Source organism: Pempheris klunzingeri, chromosome 20 (assembly GCF_042242105.1).
Source record: "Pempheris klunzingeri isolate RE-2024b chromosome 20, fPemKlu1.hap1, whole genome shotgun sequence".
Taxonomy (NCBI): domain Eukaryota; kingdom Metazoa; phylum Chordata; class Actinopteri; order Acropomatiformes; family Pempheridae; genus Pempheris; species Pempheris klunzingeri.
This window is the reverse complement of record NC_092031.1, coordinates 2067853-2086440: the sequence shown is the minus strand read 5'-3', so window position 1 is coordinate 2086440 and position 18588 is coordinate 2067853. Positions and strand designations below refer to the sequence as shown.

General features: G+C 42.7%; 2 protein-coding genes across 2 annotated transcripts; both read left to right on the top strand.

The window, feature by feature from the left end:
* Positions 1-7019: 7019 nt before the first annotated feature.
* LOC139220156 (zinc finger protein 155-like) lies at positions 7020-10069 on the top strand. The gene is made up of 3 exons (XM_070852225.1): positions 7020-8300; positions 9724-9823; positions 9886-10069. The coding sequence occupies exons 1-3, from the start codon at positions 7178-7180 to the stop codon at positions 10067-10069; spliced, it is 1407 nt and encodes a 468-aa protein (XP_070708326.1). The 5' UTR covers positions 7020-7177.
* Positions 10070-12578: 2509 nt separating this feature from the next.
* On the top strand, positions 12579-17671 carry LOC139220154 (neoverrucotoxin subunit beta-like). Its single transcript, XM_070852224.1, has 3 exons — positions 12579-12669; positions 15104-16564; positions 17127-17671. The coding sequence occupies exons 1-3, from the start codon at positions 12579-12581 to the stop codon at positions 17669-17671; spliced, it is 2097 nt and encodes a 698-aa protein (XP_070708325.1).
* The last annotated feature ends 917 nt before the right edge of the window (positions 17672-18588 follow it).

Below are 18588 nucleotides of genomic sequence, written 5' to 3'. Positions count from 1 at the left end.
GAGAGGTTACTGGGGTCTGATGGGGCTCAATCTGCTGGTCCAACGATGCCTTGTCCTCTTCTGGGGAGCAGTCGAGTCTGCACCTCAGATCTTCCACACTGCAGTGGATGTCCTTCTTGGCAACCTTGGTGGTAAAAAAGGCCTTGACTCGACTTCCCAACCTGTCCCAGCAGGATGCTTTTTCGGATTTGACGTCAGGCTGAGTTGTCTCCGACTCAGACTTCTCCACCACAATGATTTTGAGCGAAGACTCTGTCTGGCTTGAATCCTTTGTGCACCTGGACTGAAGCAGGTCGCGTTCCCCCTCTGACATGCTGTCAAAATGATGATTGATGCTGGTTTCACGGAGAGGGCTGTCTGTTTCTGTCTCATCGTCTTTTAGAGAGGTTACTGGGGTCTGATGGGGCTTCTCAGTTTCAACCAACTCATGGTCCTCCTCACTCAGCTCTACTGATGCCTGGTGTTCATCAGCTTCACTTTTCTGACTTTGTTGATCTGACATGTCAGCACCAAAGTTGGGGGTGAAGCACGTTGATGAGGCACATTTTTTCAGCATTTTGACGACACATCTTACTATTTGCTGCAGTCTCTTGGTGGAGGCCGGCGGTTTTACTCCATCGCTGCTCTCGTCACTACTTCTGGAGAGCTTGTTAACCCTCTCAGAGACTTCTTTAGCCACGAGTAATGTCATTCTGTTTTTGGTTTTGCTAGGGATGTTCACTTGGACACCTGACGCTTCCACCAAAGTCAATGGAATAACATCACCCAGACTCTTGTTGACTTTCTCTGATGATATAGCCAAGTTCTTCTGTGATCCACTGGATCCAGAAGAGCTTTTGGGTGATTTAGGAGGACTTTGTGATGAGTCCTTCCCCTCTGACAGGCTTAGTTTGACTGCCTTATAAATAGATGTGGATATAATGTTAATTATATCCACAAAAAGGTCAGTGATGGTGTCTTTTGTTGCCTGGTCAGCCCACCCTCTTTCTAGCATCGCCCACTGTAACCCCGTCAGCCTCTTAAAGGCATTTTCGATAAGTGGGCGAAGGGTTTCCTTTGTGACCTGTGGAAGGGCGATTTCCACGGTCTCTTCTCTGCTTCTGTTCTTCATTGAACCGGCTGTCTGTATTCGCTGTGCTGATCTCTGTGGAACGACGTGAACGGGCTCTCAAAGATTAGAAGGAAACTGACGGCTGTCTGTATTCGCTGTGCTGATCTCTGTGGAACGACGTGAATGGGCTCTCAAAGATTAGAAGGAAACTGACGGCTGTCTGTATTCGCTGTGCTGATCTCTGTGGAACGACGTGAACGGGCTCTCAAAGATTAGAAGGAAACTGTATGTTGGACTTGGGTCCTATATACAACCTTCCCCCCCGATGACATCATCAACATTCCATTGTCCTTTGATGACATCATCACATTAAAGGATCTTCGAAGAATTTAAAAAATAACAACAACAGAACTCCACTGAAGGGGCCTCAGGAGAGTTTGAATCAAAACAGGGAAACAAAATAGATTTCAAACAAAGTGAACATGATTTCACAGAGATTATCACTTCATCCAGAGAAGAGGGACGTTTTGAGTGACTTTTAACTGATTCATTATTGGTGATTCATGGATGTGGACCTTTCCAAGAAGACGACAGGTGTTTCAGATGTATTTCCTTTCATTAAAACCCAAAGAACAGGAGCACCGATTCTTTCAGTCCTTTCAGGCAGTTAAGATAAGTAACCTAATGTTGTGTTTGGAACCTATGGGGAAACAGGCTTATTTTGATTTTGTAATATAATCTTATACTATTTTTTTCTAATACTGTTCTTATTCAAATTGTCTGCCGAGAATGAACCAAAAATAACAAAGATTCTGGTAGAATTTTGATTATTGTAGCTCCAACAGAACAAATGTGCTTTCAGTCACGAGGTAATCTCATATTGTATTTTATCAATTTAACATGTAAGAACAGTCTTTGTTATTGTGAACAGATAATATACTACATCAAGTACATAATAATAATTATAATAATAATATATAACAACATGTACATTATTAATGTGTCAGGAAGCAGATATGTTCAGATTTTTGGGGCATGAATGGATTTCTTTCATTTCTGCAACAAAATTGTAAGTTTTTTTCATATAAAAACATCACAGACAGTAGGATTTGTTTGAAGAACCTTTCATGTATTTAACAAATATTTTTCATAACTTATCTATGCCCATAAAATGTGCGACAGTCCATAATTCCTGAAAGATAACAATAATATTACATTACCGCAGGAAATACAGCAATAATACACCTCTTTACAGATGTTCACCTAAATGTACCTAGCTAGCTAGCTTAGTAGCTGTGTGTGTGTATCATTATCAAAATGCTCACACAATTGATTCATACAACTTACGTATTGAAGCTGTATTACTCATTTACATCTGTAATGTGTTCACCAGTCGGCGGACATTTTGATATCATCAAGTCTGTGTAGCTTACAAATTTAATGACGAGCAATGGTTAGAAAACAGGTACAAAATGAGAAATTACTGACTGCTAACACTGACCGCTAACACTAACACTGACCGCTAACACTAACACTGACTGCTAACACTGACTGCTAACACTAACACTGACTGCTAACACTAACACTGACTGCTAACACTAACACTAACACTGACTGCTAACACTGACTGCTAACACTAAGACTGACTGCTAACACTAACACTGACTGCTAACACTAACACTGACTGCTAACACTAACTGCTAACACTAACACTGACTGCTAACACTGACTGCTAACACTAACTGCTAACACTAACACTGACTGCTAACACTAACACTAACTGCTAACACTAACACTAACACTAACACTAACTGCTAACACTAACACTGACTGCTAACACTAACACTGACTGCTAACACTAACACTGACTGCTAACACTGACTGCTAACACTAACACTGACTGCTAACACTAACACTAACACTGACTGCTAACACTAACACTAACTGCTAACACTAACACTGACTGCTAACACTAACACTGACTGCTAACACTGACCGCTAACACTGACTGCTAACACTAAGACTGACTGCTAACACTAAGACTGACTGCTAACACTAACACTGACTGCTAACACTAACACTGACTGCTAACACTAACACTGACTGCTAACACTAACACTAACACTAACACTGACTGCTAACACTAACACTGACTGCTAACACTAACACTGACTGCTAACACTAACACTAACTGCTAACACTAACACTGACTGCTAACACTAACACTAACTGCTAACACTAACTGCTAACACTAACACTGACTGCTAACACTAAGACTGACTGCTAACACTAACACTGACTGCTAACACTAACACTAACACTAACACTGACTGCTAACACTAACACTGACTGCTAACACTAACACTGACTGCTAACACTAACACTGACTGCTAACACTAACACTAACTGCTAACACTAACACTGACACTGACTGCTAACACTAACACTAACTGCTAACACTAACACTGACTGCTAACACTAACACTAACTGCTAACACTGACCGCTAACACTGACTGCTAACACTAACACTAACACTAACTGCTAACACTGTCAGTGCACGTTTTCTAAACTAAAATATGACTGTTAGGGTGGAAGATGTTTTTCTTACCTCAACTTTCACACGTACTCCGCAGCACCGAGTCACTTCCGGTAGTTTCACCAGCTGTCAGACAAAAATCACTGACATAACAATAATGTCCGTACAGCAGGATCTAACGGTGGAATACACACGATTCAATGAGGGGAAACAGCCAAAGAGGTTTTTGGGTCAGTGACGAAAAATTAGCAATTAAAAAATGTTTTAAAAACTTGTTTTAAAAGCATGCATCGTGTTTGTTAAAGTGTCTATTTTGTATTTATGTTGGTACACAAAACATGTAGAATTCAAAGAACCTGTGTGTTCATGAGATCAGATACTATAAGATGTTCCCTTATTAGTGTTGCAGTAGATTAACACACACTGAAAACACATTTTTAACTCCTTCCAAAGAGGTTTACATCCATTAGAAAGCCAGTATTGCCCAGATGAAATAAGTGCAGAATAAATGTTGGTATTTCTAGTGATTTGTGAGCTAAAATAGTTTTTTACCATGCATGTAGTTACACTGAAAGAAGAAAGATTGTCAAAGAAGCATCTTGGAGGATTTAGAAGGTTAAAATGACCACATTTCAGGTCGGTGTAGTTTGTCTGCTTGGAGCCTCTTTGTAGACACATAATGAAAAAAATCATAATAATTCTTCTGTTGGTTTTAGGACATGGACCCAAGAGACTTTTTTGTAGGTCTTGGCATTGGTCATATACACAGTGAATTTGAAAAAATGTTGTAGGTGGCGCCGTTGAGCCGTTGAGACCTATAAACCAGATGAAATGACTCATTTTGACACTGTACAGCAACTTTCCATCAACTTTTTGCTCTGAAAACGAAACGCCACGCCCTTAAGAATCTACTCAGATAACTGATAACAGATTTTTGATAACTTTTCATCGTTAATATTATGGGCACACACACACATGAAGTTTGAGGGAGATCTGATAAACCCCCTGGGACTACATAGATCTGCTCATTTGTCTCGTCTGTGGACGCCACGGCGTAAAACATGACGTTTCCTGTTGAAAGTAATAAGAAGAACATGGTGAAGAACAACGGGGTCTAATTAAAGCTTTAAGGTGATCGGAGCCTCACGCCTTCAGACTCCTCTGGGTTGTTTTGCCGGACGGCGACCGTTTCACCGTTTTTCTGCTGATTTTTGAGGTGGATGTGGTCGACCAGTAAAACATGTCACTTCCTGTTGCCAGCAGGTGGCGCTATGACTATAACTGAATACTGACCTGTAGACGTCTTCAGGGTGGGACTCTTATCAAATGTGAAGTTTGGTGCTGATTGGACCATGTAGAGTCTAATTATTAACCACTTCCTGTTACATGGCGATATATGGCCATTCGATGAAAACTCTGTTGTTTGTCTTTTCTACACGCTGTCATTAGTGTGAGGTGGATCAGACTGAACTCCTTCGACCAGCTTCTTAATTTACGGCTCCTCTGAATCACCAAAAATACACTAAAAAAGTTAAATTAAATCCAAAATGGCCGACTTCCCGTGAAATATGAAAATATTCACCACGACTGACGTGTGTGCAAAGTTTCATGAGTGTGACCTGATAACTACAGTAGGTCAGTAAAGGCATCATCACTGATCATAACTACAGGAGGTCAGTAAAGGCATCATCGCTGATCTTAACTACAGTAGGTCAGTAAAGGCATCATCGCTGATCATAACTACAGTAGGTCAGTAAAGGCATCATCGCTGATCATAACTACAGTAGGTCAGTAAAGGCATCATCGCTGATCATAACTACAGTAGGTCAGTAAAGGCATCATCGCTGATCATAACTACAGTAGGTCAGTAAAGGCATCATCGCTGATCATAACTACAGTAGGTCAGTAAAGGCATCATCGCTGATCATAACTACAGGAGGTCAGTAAAGGCATCATCGCTGATCATAACTACAGTAGGTCAGTAAAGGCATCATCGCTGATCATAACTACAGTAGGTCAGTAAAGGCATCATCGCTGATCATAACTACAGTAGGTCAGTAAAGGCATCATCGCTGATCATAACTACAGGAGGTCAGTAAAGGCATCATCGCTGATCATAACTACAGGAGGTCAGTAAAGGCATCATCACTGAGAGTGCACTCTGAAGAGAAACCATTTAGTTGTGATGTTTGCAGGGTAAGATTTGCATAGTGCAGTAGCCTGAAGACACACATGATTCTTTTTAAAATATGTGAATAAATCAAAGTCTATCAATGTTTTTTGTTGTGGTTGTATCATATATTTAAGTACTTACGTTATAATAATAATAATTATTATTATAATAATAATTATTATTATTATTATTACATCATCCAATAATTATTATTATTATCATCAGTATTATTATTAACATTATTTTGTTTGTGGTCATAACTAAGAGCCAATTAATGTGATCGATTCAGCTCAGAAAGAGCCCACTAACACACAAGCTCATTGCAGCTGTTCACTACGAAATGACACGAAGAAGAAAAACTTCCGCTATTGAGTTACGTCATTTCCTGTTGTGATCTCTACTTCCTGGATTCCATAGCGATGGTAGACACCAAGCTGGTTTTGGCCGTTTTTACTGCTAGTTTAGTAACTTTAAATGTACCTTGACGGAGTAAAAGCTTCCGTTCGTGTGTTTAGCGACATGTCGAAGCTACAAATGCTAAGAGCTTTGCTCAAACAGCGCCGAGATGCGGCTGATGGGATAGTTGGGCTGTTTGGCGGAACAGTAACGTTAGCAGATTACAGGGAGGAACTAGCTCGTTTAAAAGAAAATGGGCAACTGCAGAACTTATTGGATGTGATTTTCAACCCCAAAGTTTTGTTACATAGATCAGGTTTGTGCATTTTCACAGTTTTCTCGCTCTTTGTATCATTTGCTGCACTACTGTGGTGACTGTTTTAGCTTAGCTTGTGAACAGCTAACAGACCGTTTTACCCTCACAACAGCACTTAATGTCTGTAGTATAAATGACGTTTAAATGTGCTACTTGCTGATGCTTTTTCGGGACTAGTAGGTTATTATCATTAATCCTGAGTCTGTCAAAGCAACATCAACCGTACTTACGTCCCTCACAATAAGATTACAGGCCTCAACATCTCCAAGTCTGTAAAATTTGTACAATTTATCAACATTTCCATGGAAACTGTGCAAGCTCCATCCCCATCTGCTGAGAAAGCTCCTTACTTTACAAAATGGACCTGGTGGTGAGATTGTTTTCTCAACTGCTGTTTCCAAGATGAACACTGAAATTTGGATGTGGAATGATACTGATGGTGTCAGGCACCCGAGCCCCATATATTAGTGGTGCCGTATTTTAAAACACTTGTATTCTCATATTTTCTAAGGGAACTGAATCTTTAACAATATTGATGAGTTGTTCATTTTGGAATTTCCCTATAAAATTACCATTAATATTTGTTATAGATTTTAGAAGAAATTAACACTGCTAAGGCTCTTCAGGCCTCATCACTGTTCTCACAAACATAACGTAATGATACCAGACATATCAGTGTAAATATAAAGTCACACTTATCCATAATGGCTGTGTGTGTGTGTGTGTGTGTTTCAGTGTTCCCTGCAAATGTCCAGCAGCTGTTGGTGATTAAAGAAGAGGATCCCCCTCAGTGGAGCCCAAACCTGGAGCAGAAGCACCCAGAGCCCCTCCACATAAAAGAGGAACAGGATGAAGTCTGGACCAGTCAGGAGGGAGAACAGCTTAATAGGCTGGAGGAGCCTGATATCACCAGGTTTCCATCCACTGCAGTTCCTGTGAAGAGTGAAGATGAAGAGAAACCTCAGTCTTCACAGCTTCATCAAAGCCAAACTGAAGACAACAGAGAGGCAGAGCCTCCAGTTAGCAGCTCAGCTACACAGATAAAAACAGAAAGTGGTGGAGAGGACTGTGGAGGATCAGAACCAGCCAGGAACCAAGATCCAGATGGTCACTCACAACTAAGTACTGATGAAAAGGCTTCAGAGATTGAAGTCAGGAATGAAGACGGACAAGAATCTTTGGCAGATTCTGGTCCTGAAAGTGAAGACAGTGACAGTGACAGTGGTTCGATGGAGGCCAGGGAGTCTGGGTCAGATGGAAATAGTTGGGAAGGTTCACAGACAATTCACACAGAAGAGAAACAGTTTGGTTGTGATGTTTGTGGGAAACAATTTAAACAGCAGGGAACCCTAAGGACACACATGACAATCCACACGGGAGAGAAACCATTTAGTTGTGATGTTTGTGGGAAACGATTTGCAAAGCAGGGAGTCCTAAAGAAACACATGAGAATCCACACAGGAGAGAAACCATTTGGTTGTGATGTTTGTGGGAAACGATTTAGAAGACAAGACTCCCTAAGGACACACATAAGAATCCACACAGGAGAGAAACAGTTTGGTTGTGATGTTTGTGGGAGACGATTTACACAGCAGGGACATGTAAGGACACACATGAGAATCCACACAGGAGAGAAACCATTTGGTTGTGATGTTTGTGGGAAACAATTTAGAAGACAAGAAACCCTAAGGACACACATAAGAAGCCACACAGGAGAGAAACTGTTTGGTTGTGATGTTTGTGGAAAACGATTTGCAGACCAGGGAAACCTAAAGAGACACGTGAGAATCCACAAAGGAGAGAAACAGTTTGGTTGCAGGATTTGTTGTGAAGCATAACTTGTGTAAATGGCTTGGGATGAACTACAGCATTTTTAAAAATTTTATTATTGGCCCATCTTCTATATTTTCTGTATCTCTTCTCACCATAATTTTTAAATATGAAAAATATCTAAGAATGCAACCTATCTTATCTATATCTTCATCCTGGTTGCTGGACATCTAAAAGTACCTATGATTTTTTTTTTCTTCCTCTCCTTGTCAATTGGCTGTTATTAACATTTTTATTAAAAATATGTTAACATTTCTTGATACCTGCGTAACAGCCAATGTCCTCCAAAGGATGAAGAAACTGCCTGCTTGTGAAAGATTTAGCTGGGAGATAAATCTTAGGCGGCACCTTGAAGTTCACACAGGAGAGACAGCATTTAAATGTGGTGATTGTGGGAAAAGATTTACACGACAGGAAACGTCCACACAGGAGAGAAACCCTTTCGTTGTGATGTTTGTGGGAAAAGATTTACACTTCAAAGAAGCCTAACAAGGGCAGCATGGTGGTGCTCTGGTTACCACTGTTGCCTCACAGCAAGAAGGTCCTGGGTTCAAATCCCGGTTAATTGGTAACTCTAAATTGTCCGTAGGTGTGCGTGTGAGTGTGAATGGTTGTCTGTCTCTATATGTGGCCCTGTGATTGGCTGGCAAACAGTCCAGGGTGACCCCACCTCTCGCCTAAAGTCAGCTGGGATAGGCTCCAGTTCCCCCGCGACCCTGACAGATAAGCGGTATAGAAAATGAGATGAGATTTCTAGACACCTGTCACTCTGCCCCCACAACCCTGAGGCGAGCAGGAGAGATTCCTTTCCCACCTCACAGCCACTGCATGTTAAATTAACATTACTAGCACTTTTCCACTAGTACCTAGTGCAGTGTCTTTTTTTTTCTTTCATTTTTGTTCAACGCTGTTAATAAAGATTTATCAACTGCTTTTCATTTATAGACGGCTTTGAAGGTAACATTTAGAAAAACTTTGAATTCTCTTCTTTCACAGTTTGTGGTTTTCCTTGGGTATGCGACTGCAAAGTTTTCTAGAACAGTTGCATCCTGGGGGGCAGAGAAGTGAGCTTGTTCCTGGAGGCTCACTGCTTTAAACTGTGTCGATCTGCACTCTGAAGCAACCTGCAGAGGTTCAGAGTGAAGGTGCTGATTAACCCTCAGCCAGACATGGGCATTAGAGAGAGAATCAGAGGGCTTTAATTCCTTCTTTTAATCCAGCTTTGGACATATTTGTTGTTCTTGTCGCCATCAGTGCACAGGGAGGATCAGAGGACCTTATTCTCTAAGACCTGAATCAAAGGGCTTCATGTTAAAGGGACCTCGGTGATTTTAGGGGGTTTAATGTCACCAAAGTTTCTGCTTAAAGGGAGCCGTTGCTCTCATGTGATCTAATGTGAAGACTGAATGTGTTTCATCAGATCCAGCAGTTTCAAGCATCAGGCTGATCCTCCTGCCACTGGCTCTGCTGACGTTCATCACTGCCGTCTGCTTCGTCCATAAGGTACTGCACACATCTCTGTAGGTTAGAGGACTGGCTGAAACCAAAGCACTCAGCCATCTTTGCTTCCATGTGTCTCCAGACCACCAGGGGGCAGAATCCAGGCCCACAGGAGAACATGGAGCTGGATTATCATAAAGCTGGTGTCTGCGGAGCTGAAGGAGGATTGGCTGAAGAGGAAGGAGCCCAGGCAGCAGAGTAGGACCCTCAGAGAGCTCATCGCCATCCACTCAACTGTCCGTCAGCTCAGTGGGAGACCGGGCTGATGCATCTGATGGTTATTCTGATTCACTGTTTCGTCTTTAAAATGTTCATGTGGCCATTTAAATGGACCATGATGCAAAACTAATACATTAAATCAGATCAATATATTGACACGTCCCTTGGCTTCACGTTATAGTTTTAATAGTGGGTTTACACAATGAAAGCTACTTGAATTATGACCGAACCCCCCGGCCAGAGAAAAGGTCCTTCTGTCAGACTGATAGATGGAAAGATTCATAGTTGCCTCTCTGTAAAGTCTTTTATCTGACTCTTGCATCACAGTGTCTTTTAGCCCGGGGGTGTTCTTTTTTGATGAGATGTTGAGAAACTATGAAAACACTGGAGGCCACAGAAACACTGTTATCATGGGAGAATCTTGACTGGCATGTGTGTCTTCACTTCTGGGGAAATATTTCTGCAGGTGTGTCTTCATATTATAATATTTCTATTATATGAAAAAAATATATAGCCTATCTATCTATCTATCTATCTATCTATCTATCTATCTATCTATCTATCTATCTATCTTTCTATCTATCTATCTATCTATCTATCTATCTATCTACACCAAAAGTTAGGGATATTCGACTTTCAGGTGAAATTTATGGAAAATGTAAAAAGGTAATGCTACAGTGATATTATATCATGAAAGTAGGGCATTTAAGTAGAAGCATGCACTGGTAGTTTCTTCATCTTAAACAATTTATTGAAAGAAAATCTACCAACAGTGGTAGGTATACCATAACAAAACATGTTAGTATCTCAATAAATTGGGATGTGGCCAAAGGACGTCCACTCCTCTCCTTTCTGTGACTCTTCCAGTCTCTGTATCACTGTTCCAACCTCCTGATGACACTCTGTGACCCTCTAAGCTCAGTGAACACCTCCGTCTGAGGACTTCCTGTTTGAAGCCTCCAGTGTTGAGGTGCTGCTGATCAACTGTTAGGTGTCGTCTTGGTCTCATGATGTCAGAATGTGATCAGCTCGATGAGGAGGACTGTTTAAATACCAATTCTAACTGAAGCAGGAAATGTATTGGTGGATTCATGGATCAAACCTGTTGTGAATGTTGCTGTTAAGCTTCTTGTTAGAGAACAGCAGCTGCTGCAGAAAGTACTGAGACACTGAACAGTTGGACATTCAACAGTTTAGAGAAGGTCACAGGAAGTTCACCTGGAAAGGTGAGAATGCATTTTAGGTTCATCTTGAGATTTCACCTGAAAGCTGAACATCCCTGACTTTTAGTGAGTTTAGTTAAAGCCTGAATCCACAGTTTGCAGGTTAATGGTGGTTTAAGTTTCACTGTGATCTGTTTGGAAGAGTTTGATCAATAAAGTTGAGAAGATATAAACTTTATTTATCAAGAATTAATCACATTGTCACAATCATTTCATGAGAAGAGGGAAAAAACATTTTAGTCCCAGTTTATGGGCAGCAGTGTGTATCTAAAATGTTTGCTCCTTGGTGTGAATGATGAAGGGCCACACTGGCTCTTCCTCATTGTGCGACACTGTTTCCACTTCCACACACAGCAGCTTCTACTGAGGACTTCATGCTGTGTGTTTTATTTCTCCGTTGACGTTCTGGGCTTCAAGAGAAACTTTAGAGTTCTTAACACAGTGACAGACTCCAACTTATCTAGCAGGTAATAAACACGAACACAGGATCTACTCGGCCTCGGCAGAGTCTGTGATTGTTGAAGACGTTTGAAAGATCCATTCGATCCATTTAAATTGTGTTAAGATGAGTGAAGGCGTCTCTTACGACATCTGAGTTTGAAGAGGTTACTCAAACACTGGAGGCTATAACCTGAGTACAGGACGTGTTCCTGTTCCAACGCGCTGGCTGGCGTGTCCGCAGGCGTGTGATGGGGAGTCAGCAGCCAGTCTGAGAGGATATAAACGACCCGGCGGATAACAGAGCTTCAGACTGGCAGCTGCAGCTGGACGTCAGGAAGACTCGAACACGACTCAGGTGATCTGCACAACTTCAGCAGGTGAGAAAACAGATGCATGTCTTTGTAGAACTGTCCACAGTCATAATGTAAGGTAAAAGAAGAAATGAATGGAGATCAGAATGAGGTCTGGGATCCAAAGACAGATCCTAACCAGGTCCGGGCTCAGAGACCACAAACTGAACATGGAAGAGGATCGACACTTTGACAGAAGACAGGACATGTGGTCTGAGGCTCACGTGCTTCCTCCTACAAGCTCAAACATTCAGTGAAATAAGGAAGGTTTACTTTAAAAGGTTCACCTGTAATCTCAGATCCCAAAGAGCTGAATGATCAGATCTCCCTGCGCCCACCACCTGATTATCGTTATCTGATCTGCTATAAGTTTGTTGCTGACCGTTGGTCGGTGTACCGACTGAACAGTCCAGGTTTCTGATCTGTCTGCCCAGTGACTGTCTGTCTGTCTCCTGTCTGTCTGTGTGTTGACTCCCACTGTTGTACACTCTCAGCGCTCCTCGAAGAGTTCAAACTAAGACATTTCTCTACAGGTTGGAGAAATGGCTTCAGATAACGTGAAGGTTGCCGCTCTGGGTCGACCCTTCACCCTGGGAATGCTCTACGACGCTCGGACAGATCAGCTCATCCCAGGTAAGCCTCCACTCAGACCACATTGTCATGCTTGCAGGAAACGCAGCGGTAACCTGTTAAAGGTGCAGCAGCTCACCGCACCGAATGGTTTGTCAGCACCACCAACCACTACTACTACTACTTCTTCTTGTTCTTCTTCTTCTGCTCCTCCCTACTGATGTATTCGCACCACCACATTCAAGCTGCCACATGAATGTAAAAAAGTAAAAGTGTTTGTTTTGTCCATTATGGGCTACTGTAGAAGCATGGCGGACTCCTGCTCCCCATGTAGATGTGACGGCTCATTCTCACAACGAGTCTTCATTCTTTTGGGTAATTACACGCTAATGAAAGCACACTCATCAGGGCCAATCAGTGGAGAAACATTCTGTTTAATGTTCCCGCCTTTTAGATTTTATTCTGACTATTATAACCCAGTGGGTCAAGCCTCCCCACCCCCACTGCAACCGACCCCACCCATCCCAAATGGGTGGTACCTTCTTTGTTGTGAATGAATTGCATTATGATATATAAAGTCTTTCTAAAATAAGGGCACATCGTTTCACTTTTCGTTTGTTTTACTGGAAAAAAAAAGCAAGAATAAAATCAACATCCAAAGAGACTGGCCTGTCACACATATTCACTGTATTACATTTTGAAGATATATTCAAGTAAAATTAACTTCAAATGTTAAAATTGAAGTTAGGAACAGTGCAACAATTTACATTTCCCCATTTAACAGTCGGTTCTGTCAAACTGAACTGGTGTGCAAGAAAATAAGATGCAGTTTTCCAGTTTCTTTTTGAAAAAATCAAGGTGCTTGTTCACATGATCGGGGTGGGGGGTTTCCAAGTGTCTTTTCAGTGTTCAAAGACACAGCGGCCTCTCGTCTTGGTGTTGTAAAGCCCAGGGACAGATGTGCTGGTTGTTACAGCTGTAACAGTCATCGCTTCCTTCCTATCTCTTGTCTTTTTCTCTGACTCTTTCTGCGTCACTCTGTCTTTCTCTCTCCTTCTGTAACATGAGCCGCTCTGGGGGGGGCGTGGTGGCAACACAGTGCATTTCACATTGGTTCCACTTGATTTATTTTTTTTTCTTAGGTGTAACCATATGATATCGTGCCCTATCTTCACAACTTGTTTGATGATTTTATTATATATTGTTTTACAGGTGTGTGTGTGTGTGTTGTGTGTCTGACATAATGACAAGGAGCAAAGTGTGAGCGTGGGATCCAAACTCTAGCTAGTTTGAAGGTTATGGAAGTATTCCAGAAAAGGTCCCCACACTTTTTGAAACGGGAACCACTGTTTTAAACCAAACCATCATCTTTTCCTAAACCCAACCGAGCAGTTTAAGTGCCTGAACCTAACCAAACCGCCACAGAAGCCTGATGATGATAATAAAACAAACTGAAATATAAAAAATAATCAAGTTTACAAATGAATTCATGTGATTTAGTTTCCTGTTGGTTTCATGCAGGATTTGAGCCCTGTTCATTTGGCTGTGAGTCCTGCACCTAAACCACTGTGTTAACGGACGATGTAGCAGCTGTGTGTCTGTTTGGACCCGAGTGACAATTAACTAATGACACAATTTGCCGTAATTGATCATGATTCTTTTTTTTTCTGAAGACTAAAGCTTGTAATAATGGACATTTAAATGTAAAACTCATGACATCTGTGTTGAATCCACACAATGGAAGTACATTCAAATACAAATACTATTGTTTAACAGCATCTTTTTAACATGGAGCTCAAATTTCTGATAAAACCATCAAGACTTCAACACTGAGCATCAGCCTGAAACGAAATGATTACAAAGCTGAGCCTGTGTGTCATGTTTTAATTTCAAAACCACCAAGGCTGTTTAACTAAATTAAATTAAATATTAAAATATATTATATGTACAAAAAACACAGCACATGGCATAAAAGACGGCCTGAGGTCTCCATCACGTTATTAACTCCCATTTAAAACAATCCATTTTTGACAACTGCAAATTGATTCAGGAATCAAGAATCGAGATTTTTACTTGAAACTGTTCTTGTTTTGCCACCCGGAGTAAAAGATGACACATTTGTCTACATTTTAATGCATAAATTCGGAATGAGAAGGGAAACGCTGTGAAAGGGATGGAGCCAGGAAAAATAGTTCAAAGTACTCTGAGCCGTTTAAATGGAGGACTTCCATTTTCCTGTTACTATCTGTAGGCTCTTATTTTGAAAACCCAGCCCCGTCCCGACCCCCAGTGAGTTCCTGTCACCCTCTGGGGGCTTTTATTTTGGGGCTTAAGGTTGAGGAGGTTTTGCTACCGTGCGTCCTATGACTCCTTCATCAGCCGATGAATGTGGCAGCTGTTCTCAGAAGCTGTAACTGTGACGAGCTTTGTGAGACTTTATATCAACAAACTGATTTTCCTGCTTCATCAGCTGACTGGTGTTTTCCAATTTCTGCAGGTGTGACATTGTGGAATAATGAAACTCTACAGAAGAACGAGGTTAAAAACTCTCAGCACAGCAGTGAATTTGAAATGTCTGCGTCGGACACCGTTGAATCCAAGTCTAATCTGCTGAATATCAAAGCCTCTCTGAAGGCCAGTTTCCTGGGTGGACTGGTTGAAGTTGGAGGATCTGCCAAATATCTGAACGATACGAAGAAATCCAAGAATCAGTGCAGACTGACGTGTCAGTACAAAGCCACCACCGACTTCAAGCAGCTGTCGATGTCCGACCTTCTGACCCTGGACTCAGAGCAGACGAGCATCATTGAGAACAGCGTGGCGACACATGTGGTCACGGGCATCCTTTACGGGGCCAACGCTTTCTTTGTCTTCGACAGCGAGAAGGTAAAGTCCAGCAGTGTTCAGGACATCGAGGGCAGCATGGAAGCCGTGATAAAGAAGATCCCCTCGTTTAATGTTGAGGGGAAAGTTGAGATCAAGCTGACTGAGGAAGAGGAAGCGCTGACCAAGAAGTTCTCCTGCAAATTCTACGGGGATTTCATTCTTGAAAGCAACCCTGCGACATTTGTAAATGCCGTGAAGACCTATGTAGACCTTCCAAAGCTGCTGGGAGAAAACGGAGAGAACGGCGTCCCACTGACCGTCTGGATGATGCCGCTGAAGAATTTGCACTCAGAGGCTGCTGAGATGACAAATGAGATCAGCGTCGGACTGACGAAGAAAGTTCAAGATGCTCTAGAAGATTTGAAGGAAATAGGAATGAGATGTAACGACTGTCTGAGCGACAGCGTGGTGAAGAGTTTTCCACAGATCCAGAAAAAGCTCCTCACTTTCCAAAAGTTGTGTAATTATTACGCATCTAACATCCAGCAGACGATGGCGGAGATACTTCCCTCCGCCCGCAATGGTGAAGAAGTCGAGAGATCAGCAGAACAAGTCTTGTTCTCAGACAGCGGAGACTCGTCGCCGTTCAGTCATGAAAAGCTGAGCAGATGGCTGGATCATAAAGAGAGAGAGATCAACGTGGTCCGGTCCTGTCTGGAGATCATGGAGGGAACAAAGGTGGTCCAGAGCCAGTCGGAGATGGACAGAGAGGTTCTCGCTCCAGGTGTACACGAGGCGCTGATCTTTGTCTTCACCTCCCTGGACACCCCCGACCCCTGCCTCCACGACATGGACAACCACCTGGAAGGACTTAAAGCAGGAAGTACCAGCGACGACCCGTGGTACTACTCAGATGATGTTTTCATCAAAATGAGGAAAAGAGCAAAAGATTTCCATAAGTTTACCTTGAAGGGCAGCGGAGGCTGTTTCCTGGTCGCAGCCATTGCAAATGAGAAGCACAAAGGAGCGAGCGTCTACCGCTACAGGAACGGCATTCTGGTCAATGAGGACTTCTACATTCAGGATCACCTCAATGTGGAAACGCTCACAGACATAAAGGATCTAATCGACTGTAAGTGATTTACTTTCACTGTCTGACTAACGACTAAACCCCGTATTAGTTAACCCAGTAACAGTAACTGTACTGTCCGTGCTGCAGTACCAGCAGTAACTGTACTGTCCGTGCTGCAGTACCAGCAGTAACTGTACTGTCCGTGCTGCATTACCAGCAGTAACTGTACTGTCCGTGCTGCAGTACCAGCAGTAACTGTACTGTCCGTGCTGCAGTACCAGCAGTAACTGTACTGTCCGTGCTGCATTACCAGCAGTAACTGTACTGTCCGTGCTGCAGTACCAGCAGTAACTGTACTGTCCGTGCTGCAGAACCAGCAGTAACTGTACTGTCCGTGCTGCAGTACCAGCAGTAACTGTACTGTCCGTGCTGCAGAACCAGCAGTAACTGTACTGTCTGTGCTGCAGTACCAGTACCAGTGCAGTTAATCATGTGGTAGTTGTACTGTAGTAACTTGTTGAGTAAACAGTTCTTTCCATGTTCATGTGAACGTTAAATATTCGTTCCTGTTGCTGATGAACGAGCGTCTGAGTCGTGATCATGATGTCGTTCTCTCCTGCAGATGCCTATGATGTCACTCTGGACCCCGACACAGCACATGACAGCATCAGTCTGACTCCGGAGAACAAGATGGCGACTCTCAGAGGGTCTCACGGATACGAAGACTCCCCCCAGAGGTTTGACTCTGTGTCACAGGTCCTGTGCAGAGAGGGGCTGACTGGGCGCTGCTACTGGGAGCTGGACTGGGGTCCTGTAGCATCAATGGAGTCCAGCGCAGGTGTTTGCTACTCAGGTCTGCAAAGGAAAGGGGATGGCGACGAGAGCCGTCTTGGGAAGAATGCCATGTCCTGGTGTTTAGGCTATCAGCACAACTTCTTGTCAGGAGACAGTGTTGTTTATGTAGAGCACGATAACAAGTCACAGGATCTAGGTCAACCTGTCATCAACAAACTGGGGGTGTTCCTGGACTGGTCTGGTGGCTCTCTGTCTTTCTACAGTGTCTCAGATGCCGCCCTGACTCACCTCCACACCTTCTACACCACCTTCTCCGGGCCCCTGTACCCAGCCATCGGCCTGAACACCTTATTCAGCTACATGAAGCTGTGAACTTCACCTGATTCAGTTCAAAACCTGTGAAGCAGCATCATCAGTCACATTCAGCCATGACAAACATTAGAACGCTTCCTTAGCAACATGTGCTAAAGACCTAAACACATGACAACACTTGAATACAAGCAGAATGAAATGTGAGCAGCAGCCTTCTGCAGCACCCACATCCTTACTGTGTCTCGCTCTCTGATTGATATACTGATGTACTGATGACTGTCTGACCTTCTTTGCAAAGAATAAACCTTATAAAGACGTCCTGTTTTTCCAAAGTCTTCTTTCAGTTCTCACCAATAGAAAACACTCTTCTTCTTCTTCTTCTTCTTCCTATTATTAGGCAGCAGGTCACATTTTTCACTTTGAGGGAGAAAAGACGACGAGTGTGGATGTGTGGACATGAGAACGTACAAGAATAAAAATATAGTGCAACTAGAGAGATACAGGATTCAAAGGATTCAAAGTGTTTGTTATCATGTGTACAGTGCGGGAACGGGTTTCCCTGTACAATGAAAATCTGACTTTGCCGTCCACGCTGAATGCCAAAGAGTTTAAAAGAGTAAAGAAGAGGATAAAATATAAAATATAAACTACTATTGCCAACATATAAATATATTTGCAAAATGTGCAATTTTATTAACATAAAGCAAAGTGAGTGTGCAGATTAGAGGGAGTTGGGTGTTGTATACAGTGGAAATGTTGTGGTTCTGATGGTGATCAGACGGTGACAGTCTCTGCCGTCAGGAGGTGCTGGCTGCTGCGGTGTTGTGCAGTCTGATGGCTGATGGTATGAAGGAGCCGCCCAGTCGCTATAGAGGTGATGTTAGATGACCAGAGCCGGTGTGGCTTCAGTTTTAGAGCAGGAAGCTGAGATTCATCCACACCTTTATCTCCTCCAGGCAGGTGGAAGGAGATATGGC